Source organism: Schistocerca piceifrons, chromosome 1 (assembly GCF_021461385.2).
Source record: "Schistocerca piceifrons isolate TAMUIC-IGC-003096 chromosome 1, iqSchPice1.1, whole genome shotgun sequence".
Classification (NCBI taxonomy): Eukaryota; Metazoa; Arthropoda; class Insecta; order Orthoptera; family Acrididae; genus Schistocerca; species Schistocerca piceifrons.
This window is the reverse complement of record NC_060138.1, coordinates 282,637,206-282,653,789: the sequence shown is the minus strand read 5'-3', so window position 1 is coordinate 282,653,789 and position 16,584 is coordinate 282,637,206. Positions and strand designations below refer to the sequence as shown.

The window sequence follows — 16,584 nt, the reverse complement described above, 5'->3', positions numbered from 1 at the left end:
AGTACTGGCTGTAGAAGTGTTTTGTAGATGTTTATTTTGAAATGTCTGGACAAACTTCTGGTTACAGCGATTACATACCTGTAGTCTTGCCTGTATTTCCATTTTACTGGATGGTTCATCTCTGAATACTGCCCCCAGATATTTGAAGTCCCTGACTTGACTCGCCACCATACTTACCGAGAATAATTATCTGGTGTAATGCGAGCCCGCGATTCACCGCTGTACACAATGCAGCGCCATTCATCAGCAGTCCATGTTTCCCCGTCATATCACCACTCCAGACGCAGCCGTTTGTGCTGCTGTCTTAACAGCCCTATATCCAGTGTTATATGGGATGTGCTTTATCTGAGAGTGGGGATATGTACCACCACCAAGGCAGGATCGCTGTATTGTGCATCAAGCACATTGTAACTCCTGCAGATTTTCAGACGTGATCGACCGGATCCTTGATGCTAGTATGGCTGCCCTCGCATCTGACCACTGTCACATCCGAATGCCCTACTAATCTGGATACTGCACAGTTCGATCAGCCGGCCAAACAGAAACAGTTCAGACGCTGTCAGATGGTGATAAAAAAAAATGGTTCAAATGGCTCTGAGCACTATGGGACTTAACATCTATGGTCATCAGTCCCCTAGAACTTAGAACTACTTAAACCTAACTAACCTAAGGACAACACACAACACCCAGTCATCACGAGGCAGAGAAAATCCCTGACCCCGCCGGGAATCGAACCCGGGAACCCGGGCGCGGGAAGCGAGAACGCTACCACTCGACCACAGATGGTGATAACATCGTCTCGTAGGAGTAAGTGACGTCTTCGTGTCCTTCATAGTGATTACTGAACTTCTGATGCTGTCCTCCCAGTTCAGACACTGAAAGGAGAGAAGTGATGGAATACCTCGTAATGTTGTGTCAGACCTCCTTTTGCCCGGTTTTGCGTAGCGGCTCGAGGTGGCATGGAATAAACGAGTCGTTGGAAGTCCCCAGGAGAAAACTGAGCCATAATGCCTCTCCAGACGTCCATAACTGCGAAAGTGTGCCGGTGCAGGATGTTGTGCACGAACCGACCTCTCGATACTGTCCCATAAATGTTCGATGGTATTCATGTTCAGGAAATTCAAATGTGTGTGAATTCCTAACGGACCAAACTGCTGAGGTCACTACTTAAACTAACTTATGCTAAGAACAACACACACACACCCGTGCCCGTAGGAGGACTCGAACCTCCGGCGGGATGGGTCGCGAAATCCGTGACATATCGCCTCAAACCGCGCGGCCACTTCGCGCGACGATGGGATTGATGACAGGCGATCTGGGTGGCCAAATCATTCGCTCGCATTTGTAACTTCTTTATTAAATATTTTGCTTAAACTGCTGAGTGAAACTGAAAGCTAGTGACCCTACTTTCTCTTTACTTATTCTTATCATGTCAACACTGACCCACAATATTCTAGCGCAACGCAATATGACTGCTCAAAAAAATTAAAACCTGACTTCAAAAAATTAATTCAAAAGAATGGCCGTGACTAAAAAGAAATCTTAACAATAACCTATACATTTCATTAAGCACTTACCTCACAAAAATCTTCATTAGGTGAACTACGGCAATACAGCGAACGTCAGTACTGCCAGCTAAATAAAAGATTCTAACTGCTAAAGCCTCTAACTCCTAATAGGCATGTGGTTAGCAAAGGAAAGATTTTGTTGCAAACCAAATAATGTATTTTCTACCTTAATAATGTGACATCCAGTTCAGACGCAAACATAAATCGTCATTGACATCTAGTACAAAGATATATAATCATGAACAATATTCAGTCTCCAGGTCGAACATGTACAGATCGTTAGCCTAAGCTAACACTTCAGACCTCTACCCTCCATCAATGCTAACTTCTCACATCTAAAATCCATCACTGCTGGCCATCCATCTTCAACTGCTCAACAGTACTTCCATCACTGCTGGCGACTAATTTCCAACTGCCCAACACTACTGGCGATTAACTTTCAACAACGAGTCCAGCCAGCCACAGAGCCTCTTACAAAGAAAGTGCAGTCACACAGGTCCAAGTAAAGCGCTACACAGAAGCAGCCCACTTACACCTTGTCCAGAATGTTCTTCAAACCAGTCGCGAACAACTGTGGCCCACTGACATGGCCCATTGTCATGCATAAAAATTCCATCGCTCTTTGGGAACATGAAGTCCATGACTGACTATAGAAGATCTCCAAGTAGCCGAACGTAACCACGACCGAGTCCACCCCATGTAATCATAGCCTACACCATTACGGAGCCACCACCGGTTTGCACAGTGCCTTGTCGACAACTTGAGTCCATGGCTTTATGGGGTCTGCAGTACACTCTAACCCCACCATCAGCTCTTGCCAACTGAAGTCGAGACTTACCTGATCATGCCGCGATTTTTCCGTCTTCTAACGTCTACCTGAGATGGTCCTGGGCCCAGGAGAGGCTCTGCAGGCGATTTCATGCTGTTAGCAAAGGTTGTCTGCTGCCATAGGCCATTAACGCCAGATTTCACCGCAGTGTCCCAAGGGATACGTTTGTCGTACGACCCACACTGGTTTCTGCCGTTATTTGATACAGTGTCACTTGTCTGTTATTATTGACAAATCTACGCAAACGCTACTGTTCTCTGTCGTTAAGAGAAGGCTTTCGACCAATGTTTTGTTCTTTGTAAGAAGTAATGAGTTAAATTTGGCATTCTCGGCACACTCTTGACACTTTATAGCTCTGCATATTGAATTCCCTACCTATTTCCGAAATGGAATGTACCATGGCTCGGAGCACTATGGGACTTAACTTCTGAGGTCATCAGTCCCCTAGAACTTAGAACTACTTGAACCTAACCAACCTAAGGACATTACACATATCGATGCCCGAAGCAGGATTCGAACCTGCCACCGTGGCGGTCGCGCTGTTCCACACTGTAGCGCCTAGAACCGCTCGGCCACTGCGGACGGCGAATGTACCATGCATCAGGTTCCAACTGTCTTCCCGCGTTCAAAGTCCGTTGATTCTCGTCGGGCGGCCATAATCACGTCGGAAACCGCTTCACATGAATCACCTGCTTACAAATGGCGGCTTTGCCAATATCGCATTGCCGAAGCCGCCATTTGTACGTAGGTGATTCATGTGAAAAGCCTTCCAACGTGATTATGGCCGCCCGACGAGAATTAATATACCATGTGTATGCGATACTACCGCCAGCTATGCAGTATGTGCATATTGCTATTCCACGACTTCTGTCACCCAGAGTACACCATACCAGGTCTGGTAACAACACTAAACACGAACAGCCACTGTGGTGGCATTTGTAGCTGTCATAGAGGATTGCAACTGTAATTATTTACGTGCCCGTCCATGATGTGTACGTACACCAAGTTACATTGACATCCGACCATCTCATCAGGGTGGTTCACTTCTTTCGTCAGGCTGTGTAGCGGCATCGGAGGGCTCTCTTCTTTGTCAGTAAACATAGAGCGAAAATGTGTTATAGAAACCTAAGTACGTTTTCTCGGCTGGGGACGTCACAAGACAGTGTCACAACATAGTGTACGATTTTTGCCAATGGGGCTATAGTTTCAGTCCACCAACCAGTTTCAATCCTTGAGATTCAATTTAAAAAATGTTTTACAGGTAAACATGCCTGGCCTCTCCATAGCAGCGAACAATTCTCTGACGTTTACTATACTGGCGGTATTGTAGGGAAACTGTCGCTAGCGATCGGTCCTTTGGTGCGCAGGTTCGTGGAGGAGTACGCCTCGGTGGGGCTCCCCATCTGGGTGCTATCGGCGCAGAACGAGCCGACGGACGGCAACTCTGACTTCTGGTTCAACTGCATGGGCTGGTCGGCGACGGAACAGCGAGACTGGGTGGCGCAGCACCTGGGGCCCACGCTGCAGGCCGCCGCCGTGCAGCCGCCGCCCGACGTCCTCGTCATCGACGACCAGCGCTCCATGCTCGACCGCTGGCCGCAGCAGGTCCGTACATCTGACCCCTTCTCAAAGGGCGTTCCTCCGTGATAGCATCCAGGAAGCACGCGGCGACTGCGTTTAAGGACATTCTTGAAGCTTCCTGACATCATAATACACTACTGGTCATTAAAATTGCTACACCAAGAAGAAATGCAGGCGATAAACGGGTATTCATTGGACAAATATATTATACTAGAACTAACATGTGATTACATTTTCACGGAATTTGGGTGCATAGATCCTGAGAAATCAGTACCCGGAACAACCACCTCTGGCCGTAATAACGGACTTGGTACGCCTGGGCATTCAGTCAAACAGAGCTTCGATGGCGTATACTGGTACAGCTGCCCATGCAGCTTCAACACGATACCACAGTTCATCAAGACAAGTGACTGGCGTATTGTGACGAGCCAGTTGCTCGGCCACCAATGACCAGACGTTTTCAATTGGTTAGAGATCTGGAGAATGTACTGGCCAGGGCAGCAGTAGAACATTTTCCGTATGCAGAAAGGCCCGTACGGGACCTGCATCATGCGGTCTTGCATTATCCTGCTGAAATGTAGGGTTTCACGGGGATCGAATGAAGGGTAGAGCCACGGGTCGTAACACATCTGAAATGTCACGTCCACTGTTCAAAGTGCCGTCTATGCGAACAAGAGGTGACCGAGACGTGTAACCAATGGCACCCCATACCATCACGCCGGGTGATATGCCAGTATGGCGATGACGAATACACGCTTCCAATGTGCGTTCACCGCGATGTCGCCAAACACGGATACGACCGTCATGATGCTGTAAACAGAACCTGGATTCATCCGAAAAAATGATGTTTTGCCATTCGTGCACTCAGGTTCGTCGTTGAGTACAACATCGCCGGCGCTCCTGTCTGTGATGCAGCGTCAAGGGTAATCGCAGCCATGGTCTCCGAGCTGATAGTCCGTGCTGCTGCAAACGTCGTCGAACTGTTCGTACAGATGATTGTTGTCCTGCAAACGTCCCCAGGTGTTGACTCAGGGATAGAAACGTGGCTGCACGATCCGTTACAGCCATGCGGATAGATGCCTGTAATCTCGACTGCTAGTGATACGATGCCGTTGGGATCCAGCACGGTGTTCCGTATTACCCTCCTGAACCCACCGATTCCATATTCTGCTAACAGTCATTGGATCTCGACCAACGCGAGCAGCAATGTCGCGATACGATAAACCGCAATCGCGATAGGCTACAATCCGACCTATATAAAAGTCGAAAACGTGATGGTACGCATTTCTCCTCCTTACACGAATCATCACAACAACGTTCCACCAGGCAACGCCAGTCAACGGCTGTTTGTGTATGAGAAATCGGTTGGAAACTTTCCTCAGGTCAGCACGTTGTAGGTGTCGCCACCGGCGCGAACCTTGTGTGAATGCTCTGAAAAGCTAATCATTTGCATATCACAGCATCTTCTTCCTGTTGGTTAAATTTCGCGTCTGTAGCATCTCATTTTCATGGTGTAGCAATTTTAATGGCCAGTAGTGTAAATCGTGCTCAGTTCGTTGAGAGCTTGTCCACGCGAAGTAAGATTCCGGTTTCGTGTCTCATTTCGTCTGTACTTTCGATTTTCCTGGAAGTTTTCGATACTCCTTCAAGTAATCTAGAGATATTCCATGAAGCTTCGGGATTGCAGCCGGATCGCTTCAACATCGTACTACGATATTTCGGCTGACAGGCAGTCAGCCATCTTCAAATAAGTGTTTTGCACTGTAAAACGCTCAGTTGAAGATGATTGATCGATTGTCCGCAGAAATATCGTGGCAAGATGTCGACATCATCCGGGCGCAATCACGAAACCTCATGGAATACTCATTACGCCGAAAAAACGTCAAGAACCAAATCTATAGTTAATAGTTTTAACATTAGTCATAATTTGTTGTTAGAATATTTGACAGTGAGAAGGAACTGGTGTTTCCACCCCGCTACTTTATATCCATGTACATAGTGTTCCTTATTAATTATGATAAATTGGTCATATTCATATTTTGTTGTGATATCGAGAGCCTCTTGCGAAGGGATGGGCACCACTGTCTTTATTTATTTACCTTATTGTGCATATCCTTTCGTCGTTTGCATTATATTCCTATCAGTTATGGACTGAATGAATGTTTGGATTGTGATTTCGTGAATATATCAACTGTACTTGAGGGATACGTGTTTCACATATACGGATCAGCCGGAACATTATGACCACTGACCTACTATCGATATAACTCGTCCAGGACATAGCAGCGTCACCTGTCAAGCAATGACTGTTAGTCAGACACACGAACGGACCATGAAGTATCAGCGAGCGTGCTATCCGTGTGTAGCCGGCCGGAGTGGCCGTGCAGTTCTAGGCACTACAGTCTGGAGCCGAGCGACCGCTACGGTCGCAGGTTCGAATCCTGCCTCGGGCATGGATGTGTATGATGTCCTTAGGTTAGTTAGTTTTAATTAGTTCTAAGTTCTAGGCGACTGATGACCTCAGAAGTTAAGTCGCATAGTGCTCAGAGACATTTGAACCATATCCGTGTGTAGAATGGGGAAGGCGGGCGATCTACCTGATATTGACAGAAGATGGATTGTAAAGGCCCAGAGGCTCGGCCCGAGCATTTCGGAAACTGAACGATTTCTCGGGTGTTAGAGGAGTGCTGTGGTGAGGATCTTCAACACGTGGCGAAACCAAGGTGAAATCACATCCAGACGTCGTGATATTGGGCGGACACCCCTCATTACAGATGTAGAACGTGGTAGGCTGGGCAGACTGGGAAAGCAGGACAAGCGTTGAGCTGTGGCGGAAGTAACATCAGACCTTAATGTTGGACAGACAAGTGTTTCTGAACGCACAGTGCACCGCACACTCCGAAGGCCCATGCATCTCACAATGTTAACATCACGACATCGACAACTATGACTGAAATGAGTACGTGACCATTGGCACTGTACGTTGGCGCAGTGGCAGAGCGCTACAAGGTCTGATGAATACCGATACCTTCTTCATCATGCCAATGAGAGGGCGCGAATCTGTCGTCTTCCAGAGGAATAGCTCCTTGACATCCGTATGGTGGGACGGAGACAAGCTGGCAGCGAGTCCATTATGCTCTGGCGAACATTCACGTGGGTTTCCGGTTTCCTTGGGTTCAGTGGAGCTCGTGCAAGAGAGTGCAAATGCGGTGATTCCCGGAGTTGGGTAGACACGCTGGCCCCGGATCGAATCCGCCCGGCGGATTAACGACGAGGTCCGGTCTGCCGGCCAGCCGGGATGTGGTTTTTAGGCGGTTTTCCACATCCCGCAAGGTGAATACCGGGTTGGTCCTCAAGTTCCGCCTCAGTTACACCAATCATAGACATTTGAAAACGTTCGCACTATTTCAGGACTTACACTAGACGCAGACAGCTGGGGTACACTACTTCCGTCCCGGGGGGTTCGGGGTGGCGGCAGGAAGGGCATCCGGCCACCCTCTGTAGTTAACACTGCCAAATCCGTAATAACAAAGCCTACCCCGCGTTGGAGTGGGACAAAGGCCCGAGAAAGAAAGAAAGAAAGCTCGTGAAAGGATCCATGATGGCAAAGGAGTATTGTACACTGGTTGCAGACCACGTACACCCCTTAATAACGATCATGTTTCCCGACGGCAGTGGCATTTTTCAACAGGATAATGCGCCAAGTCACAAGGCCAGGAGTGTGATGGAGTGGGTTTGAGGAACACAGTGGTGAGTTCCAATTAATGTGCTGACCCCCAAAACGCCAGATCTGAACCCGATCAAACATATCAAGAATATGATTGAACGGGGCGTCAGAGTTCATCCCGTCCCCCCACCCCCTCCGAAATTTACGGGAATTACGTGATTTGTGTGTGCTGATGTGTTGCGAGCTTTCTCCAGCAGCCGATCAAGGCCTCATTGCTTCCATGCCACGACGTGTCACAGCTGTTACCTATGCCAGAAGTTGATATACGGGTTGTTAGGTCAAAGACGCAACTCTAATGGCAGAAACTTCGGGGTTTTGTGGGAAGTCCTCTCCTCCACTTCAGGGATGAGCCGAGTGAGCATTAGCGGAGCCCCTCCACTTTACGTCACCCGTCTTCCGTATGTCTGAGAAGGTGGTTGCACGCTGTAGATATCTCCGTCAGGCAGTCCAATAAATTTCAAAAGGATGAGGTACATTGTAGCCATAATTACTAATCCGTTCTTTTTCACCACCGTCGTAGTCAGGGTTATTTTGTCATCACGAGTTTTAGTCATTTTGCAAGTAAAATCACCTATTTTTGTAATGAGAGCATAGTGTTCATTTTCAGTCTAGTCATACGAAGTTAATCCTGCATTGCTTTTAGCACATTCGATGTTTATCGAGTTCTTTTTTCCGTTCTCTTGCGTTCATTAGTTTTAGTTAACTTGTTTGCTGAGTATTTTATGGTTTTTTTGTAGAATGGGCATCACCCTTTTTCTTCAGTCAACCATGTGGTCGCAAAGAAGAATGGGGAATCTCTTACAGTGTTTTCAATCTAGGCTTTCTTGACTGAAGTGTGAAATATTTAAGTAATCTTGTGTGTGAAATTATTTGATTTTATTTCATTTTTGGTCCGATGGTTAATGTAATTCTGCATGGCGAAGGGACTATCTGCATCCTACGTCAGTTAAAAATATGACTTGCGTGTGAAGCGCGTCAAATTTTGCTATTAATCCAAGAACGATCCATTGGTAAGTACACGTTTGAGCCACTAATTTCCAGCTTTACACGTGGGCGTTCTGGTAGAAATTCAAAACAGGTCATGCGTGTCAAGCTTTGTCATCAGTCCGATAACGATCGAATATTGTGAGTAAATGTTTATAGCATTGATCTCCAATATCCCGAATGGTGTTGGGTGGACGGTCTTTGCACACTTATCATTCTTGTGGAATTTCATAATAGGAAAAGCTTGTGATGAATTTTTTGGGGTATATTAATGATTTTCTTGTATTTTATCATATATAATTCTGTCTGCTTGAACCTTTTTGCCCCAATTTGCATTATCCTATGCACCCCACATGCGGTTGGTTTCTTCCCTCCAAAACCATGAAGAGCCCAGTAGCAATTTTGTTTAGTTTATCTTTCGAATTTGGATCCACTATCCCATGTATGAGCGGCATGAAACTGAAAGTTATGCGTGAATCAGGATTTCATTATAACAATATAATATTCCTCCCTCTCCCATGCATGATTTACGAGACCGATTAGGTTAAGCTGAAGACCATCAGCGCGTGTAATATGTTTATTGTTGTTTGTTCCTCACTGAGATATGGCAGAAATGTTGGAATACTTCATATATCTAAATGAGAACCCACAATTGTTTTGACTAATGATTTGAACCACCTGATCTCTCCTGTTAATAGACTACTGAATTGAAATATCTCAGTTATGATTCTAATGCAGCCAGTAAATAAAACTACGACCCCTGTAGTAAGGAATCGTGTCTGACTGTGGCGCTAATATTTTCAACGAGCTAGCTTCTTTGGTTGCTTGTGTTTTCCCGTTGCGTTATCCGTTGGCAAAATTGTCCCTTTAATATGTGAATCATTATCTGCTCAATTAGATGTACCTAGCCCACCTCCTTTTATAAATGACCAAGAAGCACTGAACCAGAGAAGATAGTGAAAGTGTTAGTTTATCCGGCACATTAACGTCCATGGTCAGGCAACGAGATAGCAGTGTCCTCTGCTGTTTGTTAATGTAGAATGGAAACTCCAATCCGATATGTATCAAACTTTATCACATGCGATAAGATAAAGCTCTACTACTCATTGTGCTGTTGATATAGGTACGCTGTTGCCTCTCTCGGACATTTGAACTAACGTACCAAGTCACTTATAAGACGACTCCAAACCACGTGGAGCTCGGAATTCTTTTAACATTAAAAACTATAGGTAGTAAATGATTATACTTTCATTTCATTCGGAACCGATGTCTATCATCAATATCAGTAAGAGATGTTAACCCTCCACCCCCTCGGGCAAAAAAAAAACACTCTATGGTTGTGGCATGAAAGCAAACAGCCTCGAATGTCATCTTGAGGAATTTCTTGCCATGCCCCTAAATAGATGCCGCATCAGTTTGTGGACGTTGCTGACTGAAGGATGGTATGAATGTATACGTCTTACAATGGCATCACAGACGTTCTCTATGGATGACTTATCTGGGGACTTGGCAGGCCACTCAGTTATTAGTGCATTCCTCAAGACGTTAGTGATGTAAACTGCACTATGAGGTCTTGCTTTATCCCATTAGGTACCCTGGTCATGAAGAATATGACAGTAGGATATATAATCTGGCCACATACGTGAAAGCAATCAGCAGTCCTCCAACAATTATCGAGTCAGTCCTATCGTCATCGTTGTACAGTGATTCCAGAAGTGGAAGTGCTATACATATTAAGAATTACTGCTTCATGTGACTTATCACCAGGTCTTCTACGGACACGTTGGCGTCGATTTGACCGCCGCAAACAGAAGCGTGGTTCGTCACTGATCACTATACTTCAATGTCTCATTTGATTTTTGCTCTACACAATGGTTCAAATGGCTCTGAGCACTATGGGACTTAACATCTATGGTCATCAGTCCCCTAGAACTTAGAACTACTTAAACCTAACTAACCTAAGGACATCACACACATCCATGCCCGAGGCAGGATTCGAACCTGCGGTCGCCAGATACTATTGACAATGTAAGTATATTCTATTCGTGCAGTATCTCTGGAACGACCCGTGCCTAGATCTGCTGCAATACGTTTGCCTTGCTTCCACCTCATCTCCACTGTTTCCGCAATCATCGCACTGTAGCCAACTATGTGTGCAGTCGCTCAGTATGATGCTCCCACGTCCTTCATGCCAATGACTCGACCTTTCTCAGAGTCCGTAAGTTGGTGATAAGAAGTACAAGCACGCCCCGTGAACGTGCTGCGTTTCGATATCCAATAACTGTGCTGAAAATACTGGAAATAAGCTGGCATAAGGATAAAACGTCAATCAACATATTCCACCATCATGGAAATACTACGATGCAATACGTTTGCTATCGCGCGGTCAAGACGTTAATGATGTAAGACTCTCAGTTTCCATCAGTGTTTAGCTTGAATCTTTCTCTGTCCATGACTACTGTCCTTCAAGATAGGATTTATAGAACACGATATGCGGATGAATGAAAGTCATTTGCTGAAGTCGTCTCAACAATAGTTAAGAAATTATCTTTCTCATTAAATTCGAGGTACTCTTATATTACTGGACACGAAGAACTTAACAGAACCTGACACAAATAATAGTGAAAAAAATCATGAGCCATTAAACTAGACTTCCTTGTCGACTAGGTGCTTATTGTGCCGTTTTTTGGGAATTAAATATATCTGTCAAATTACTCTGAAGCGCTAAAGAAACCGATATAGGCATGCGTATCCAAATACAGAGATATGTAAACAGGCACAATACGGCAACTCCTACCCAATACCTAGATAATACAAAAAGTGTCTGGCGCATTTGTTAGGTAGGTTTCCTCTGTTACAATGGCAGGTTATCAAGATTTAACTGCGTTTGAACGTGGTGTTATAGTCGGCGCAAGAGCGATGGGACACAGCATCTCAATAGCGATGAAGTGGGGATTTTCCCGTACGACCATTTCGCGAGTGTACCGTGAATGTCAGGAATCCGATGAAACACCAAATCTCCGACGTCGCTACGGCCTGACAAAGATCCTGCAAGAACGGGACCAACGATCACTGAAGAGAATCGTTCAACGTGACAAACGTACAATCCTTCCTCAAATTGTTGCAGAGTTCAGTTCTGGGCCATCAACAAGTGTCGGCGTGCGAACCATTCAACGAAACATCACCGATATGGACTTTCGGAACCGTAGGCCCACTCATTTTAGCCTTGATGACTGCACGACGCAAAGCTTTACGCCTGGCCTGGGCCTGTCAACACCGACATTGGATTGTTGATGACTGGAAACATGTTGCCTGGTCGGACGAGTCTCGTTCCCGATTGTATCGAGCGGATGGAAGTGTACGGTTATGGAGACAACCTCATGAATCCATGGACCTTCATGCAGCAGGGCTCTGTAATGGTGAGGGGCTTGTGCAGTTGGAACGGTACGGGACCCCTGCTACATCTAGGTACGACTTTGACAAGTGACGCGTACGTAAGCACCTTGTCTGATCACCTGCATCCATTCATGTCCATTGTGCATTCCGACGCACTTGGGCAATTCCAGCAGGACAATGCGACACCCCACACGTCCAGAATTGCAACAGAGTGGCTCCAGGAACACTCTTCTGAGAGCAAACACTTCCGCTGGCCACCATACTCCCCATACACGAACATTATTGAGCATATCTGGGTGCCTTGCAAAGTGCTGTGCAGAAGGGATCTCCACCCCCTTGTACTCTTACGGATTTATGGACTGCGCTGCAGGATTCATGGTGTCCGTTCCCTCCAGCACTACTTCAGACATTAGTCGAGTCAATGTCATGTCCTGTTGCGGCACTTCTGCGTGTTCCGGTGGCTCTACGCGAAATTAGGCAGGCTATTCAGCGTATATAAACTGAAATACCGGACTGCAGTAGACTCAAACTAATAATAAAAAATTTTAGGATAGTAGAGCGAGGTACAATACTACAAGAATCTACGACAGTCTATGCTTGGTAGTCTATTATATGACTGTTTCCGGAGATAAATGTATGTGGAGGAACTGCTTACCCCCTCTCTTGTTAAGACAATAGAATTGCGAAATTGTACTGCAGGCATCTTGGATAACTACTCGAAGTTTTCACGCTTTGTAATTATTCTAGATATCTCGAATATGCATTGACAAAGGTTTCTAAAGGGAAAATGTGTATGTGACAGTGCTGATTTTTAGTATACTAGGCAGAAAACAGCTCGTGTCCGTATTATAAAAAGTTTAAATCTTAAGTTTAATGAATATGTATCAATTAAGAGGTTAATGGTCAACAGAGTTCCTTCTTGAAATGACATAAACCTTTATAAAATGTTGAAAGAATACAGACTTTTGTATTCTTGCTTCAAAAGAAGTTGATGGACAGCAAGTAATATAGCTGACCCGAATACTGTTTCCGAAATTTCTTGCGTACGTAAACTAATCAGCAAATACATTAGAAAACTATACAAAACTAGTTCGAATTCAAGAAAATATTGCTTACGTGAAAGTACAAAAAAGTAATATAAAACCGCAACGTCGATTAAGGGTGTAAAATTGAGGTAAGATTTTGTCTTGTCAAAGAATTGTAAAGAAAAGACCGTCACAAATTTTCACTTATACAGGAATTAATGTTTTCATACCAATCAGTACGCGTTCACTTCTGCCGGAGGTTTTCGAATGAGATAGCATGCCGTTTATTTGATCCTTAGAATTTAGTTTTTCAGATGATTAGCCTGTCATTATACGCGAACTCACAGAACAAGCACCATTCTGTTTCAGAATATGTTCTTCAGTAAGAGGACCAGCCGTTACATATAGTTAAGATTTGTGTTTAGTTCGTAGTTATCGGAACTGCTTTATTTGGGCCACCTACGTGAAGCTGAAATGAATTTCACAGTTAAGTCCTCATGAAAACTACTGCCACTGTGGTCATATTTATAATGGTTCGCTGATCAACCAGGCGCAGAAGCAGAAGACACCAAGAGGAAAACGTAAATATTAAAATCTACTTTTAAGAGAGATTTAAGCAGGACACTTAGAAGCACTTCATCGTATAACTGCCGCACAATCTCTTACATGGATGATATTAAAATCAGAACTACTGGTTTTCGAAAAAAGTGGACTATACGAAGAAAGTATGGCGTTTGATTTAAAAAGAATTATTGCAAGGTGTTCTTCGAAGCGCTCGCTGAAATTACTCCTTAATTAATCCATATTCAACAGGAATTTATTGCGTTTTATACCCAAATAAGCGGGCAGTTCACGCCAGCGGAACCATTCCGCTGTGAGCTCTATCTGCAACAGCATTGAAGCACTATGCCTCGTCGACGTGTCTATCGTCAATGTCGTCATCGCATGTCAGTTTACAAACACGTAATAAGCCTCGAGAATAAACTTGGCACTAATGGCACTGCACAAAGTGTCATATTAAATGGACCCATTTTTTCCGTGGATGTCGGGTTAATTTCAGTCTTGATGCTGGCACAGGGAGTACTGGAAGTGGATGGTTTACTCTAGCTATTGTCCGATGTGAGAATGGCTCTCTACCTTGATTGGAATCATTCGCCGACCGAGATGTCATTGCTTACAAGTCCTGGCATTGTGGAATAGATGCTAAATCGGTTATTTTGAGCGATTTGAACACACAGGTTATACCGGCGTTGAAAAAAATCGTATAACCGAAATCCTGTTGTTTCAGCGATAACCAGGACGGCCGGCACGACCCCACAGCTGTCGAAGACCCGCGCGCTCGTTCGCGCCTCCTTTCACCATCACAAAAGGACACACGTGCACGGCTGCGTCTGCCTTTCAAAATTTTGGCGTTCAGCCGTTTCGGGCTGTGCCGTCACACTCCTGTCTACTGTGTGTACAACTTTTATGGTGTATTCCTTGCCGCAAAGGCAGAGAATTTGCTAGACCCCTGATTTACGAGGGCCTAGATCGCCCTTCAGTGAACCTAGAAGCTTCAAGTTCTTAGAATGCGAGTGAAATACATATCTGCTAATGTGTCGCTCCAAGATTCTGCTTACTTTACTGGAGGTACTGCCGGCAAACGCGATTATGCACCTCCTTTTTTACCTGCTGTTACCTAGGTAAAGCCCCAAATGCACGCCATATCTGTTTCTTGCTGTACTCATTCCTTCCGAAAATTGTCTCCAGGTGTTTCAGACTGCCTTGGTCGCAGATCTAACGCACACTTTAAACAAATGTGTGAAAAACGCCTTCATGTCTGGAGTCATGGTGACTACAGGAGGCGCGTTGGTAAAGATCCATATGCGCAGGCTTTCTGTACACACTACGTCCCAGCTTGTCATCTGGTTTCCGTTTCACCAGAGCGTCACGGACCGGGCAGACACCATTCTACACCACCTCTGTTGTAAATTGTATTTTGCGATACAGCGAATGGAAGAGATGGAGAAATTCACCTAAACTGTCCTTTCCATGTGGGAAAATGAAGAAGTGTCATCCACATAACGATAAAAAAAGGTTGGTTTTAGTTGGAATTGCTCCAAGCCTTTCTCCTCGATATCTTTCATAAACAAATTCGCCTCAACAGGCGACAGCGGACATTCCATTGCGACGCCTTTCGTCTTTTTGCAATAATTTCCGTGGAACTAGAAGTTAGCTGAGGTGGACAGATACTCGACGAGTTTACGATTAGTCTCGAATCAATTCCACGGCTACCTTTACTGGTACCCTCCTGAAGAGAGATATCATGTCAAACGTCAGCAACAGGGCACTATCATTGAGGAGAAGGTTTTGTAAATGCCATACAAAATGAATGACAGAAGGTAAGGAGAAAAACCTTCGATACGAAAACTGGCATTAACAAACTTAGATCACGAGCTGCTGGTCCGTCACGACTGTATGGGCTGTAAAAGTCCACAAAGAGAGTATCCCAATGCGGACGGTATTCAGCAATATAGGAGCAGCAACACACAGCTTGGCCAAACACTTCACTCCTGAGTCCATTGTGGGGGAATTTCAAGCATCAGATCCGTAATTCTATTCATTTTGTGCAGCTTCACCTAGTCTAAACTTCAAACAGAAGTTCCGTACTCTGGTGCTAAGGTTTTCAACAAGCATCTACACTACTGGCCATTAAAATTGCTACACAACGAAGATGACGCGCCACAGACGTGAAATTTAACCTACAGGAAGAAGTTTCTGTGGTATGCAAATGATTACCTTTTCAGAGCATTAACACAAGGTTGGCGCTGGTGGCGACACCAACAACGTGCTGACATGAGGAAAGTTTCCAAGCGATTTCCCACACACGAACAGCAGTTGACCAGCGTTGCCTGGTGTAACGTTGTTGTGATGCCTCGTGTAAGGAGGACAAATGCGTACCATCACGTTTCCGACTTTGATAAAGGTCGGATTGTAGCCTATCGCGATTGCCGTTTATCGTTTCGCGACATTGCTGCTCGCGTTGGTCGAGATCCAATGACTGTTAGCAGAATATGGAATCGGTGGGTTCAGGAGGGTAACACGGAACGCCGTGCTGGATCCCAACGGCCTCGTATCACTAGCAGTCGAGATGACAGGCACCTTATCCGCATGGCTGTAACGGATCGTGCAGCGACGTCTCGATCCCTGAAACAACAGATGGGGACGTTTCCAAGACAATAACCATCTGCACGAACAGTTGGACGACGTTTGCAGCAGCATGGGCTATGAGCTCTGAGACCATTGATGCGGTTACCCTTGACACTGCATCACAGTCAGGAGCGCCTGTGATGGTGTACTCAACGACGAACCTGGATGCACGAATGGCAAAACGTCATTTTTTTCAGATCAATCCAGGTTCTGTTTATAGCATCATGATGGCGTATCACCTGGTGTGATGGTATGCGGTGCCATTGGTTACACGTCTCGGTCACC

General features: G+C 45.4%; 1 protein-coding gene across 1 annotated transcript in view; it reads left to right on the top strand.

Moving 5' to 3' along the window:
- Nucleotides 1-16,584, top strand: part of LOC124711996 (lysosomal acid glucosylceramidase-like) — a 173,357-nt gene that overhangs the window by 77,278 nt on the left and 79,495 nt on the right. Inside the window, exon 6 of the mRNA XM_047242316.1 lies at nt 3,765-4,002. Within this exon, the coding sequence (XP_047098272.1) occupies nt 3,765-4,002 (238 nt within the window). The remainder of the gene's footprint in view (nt 1-3,764; nt 4,003-16,584) is intronic.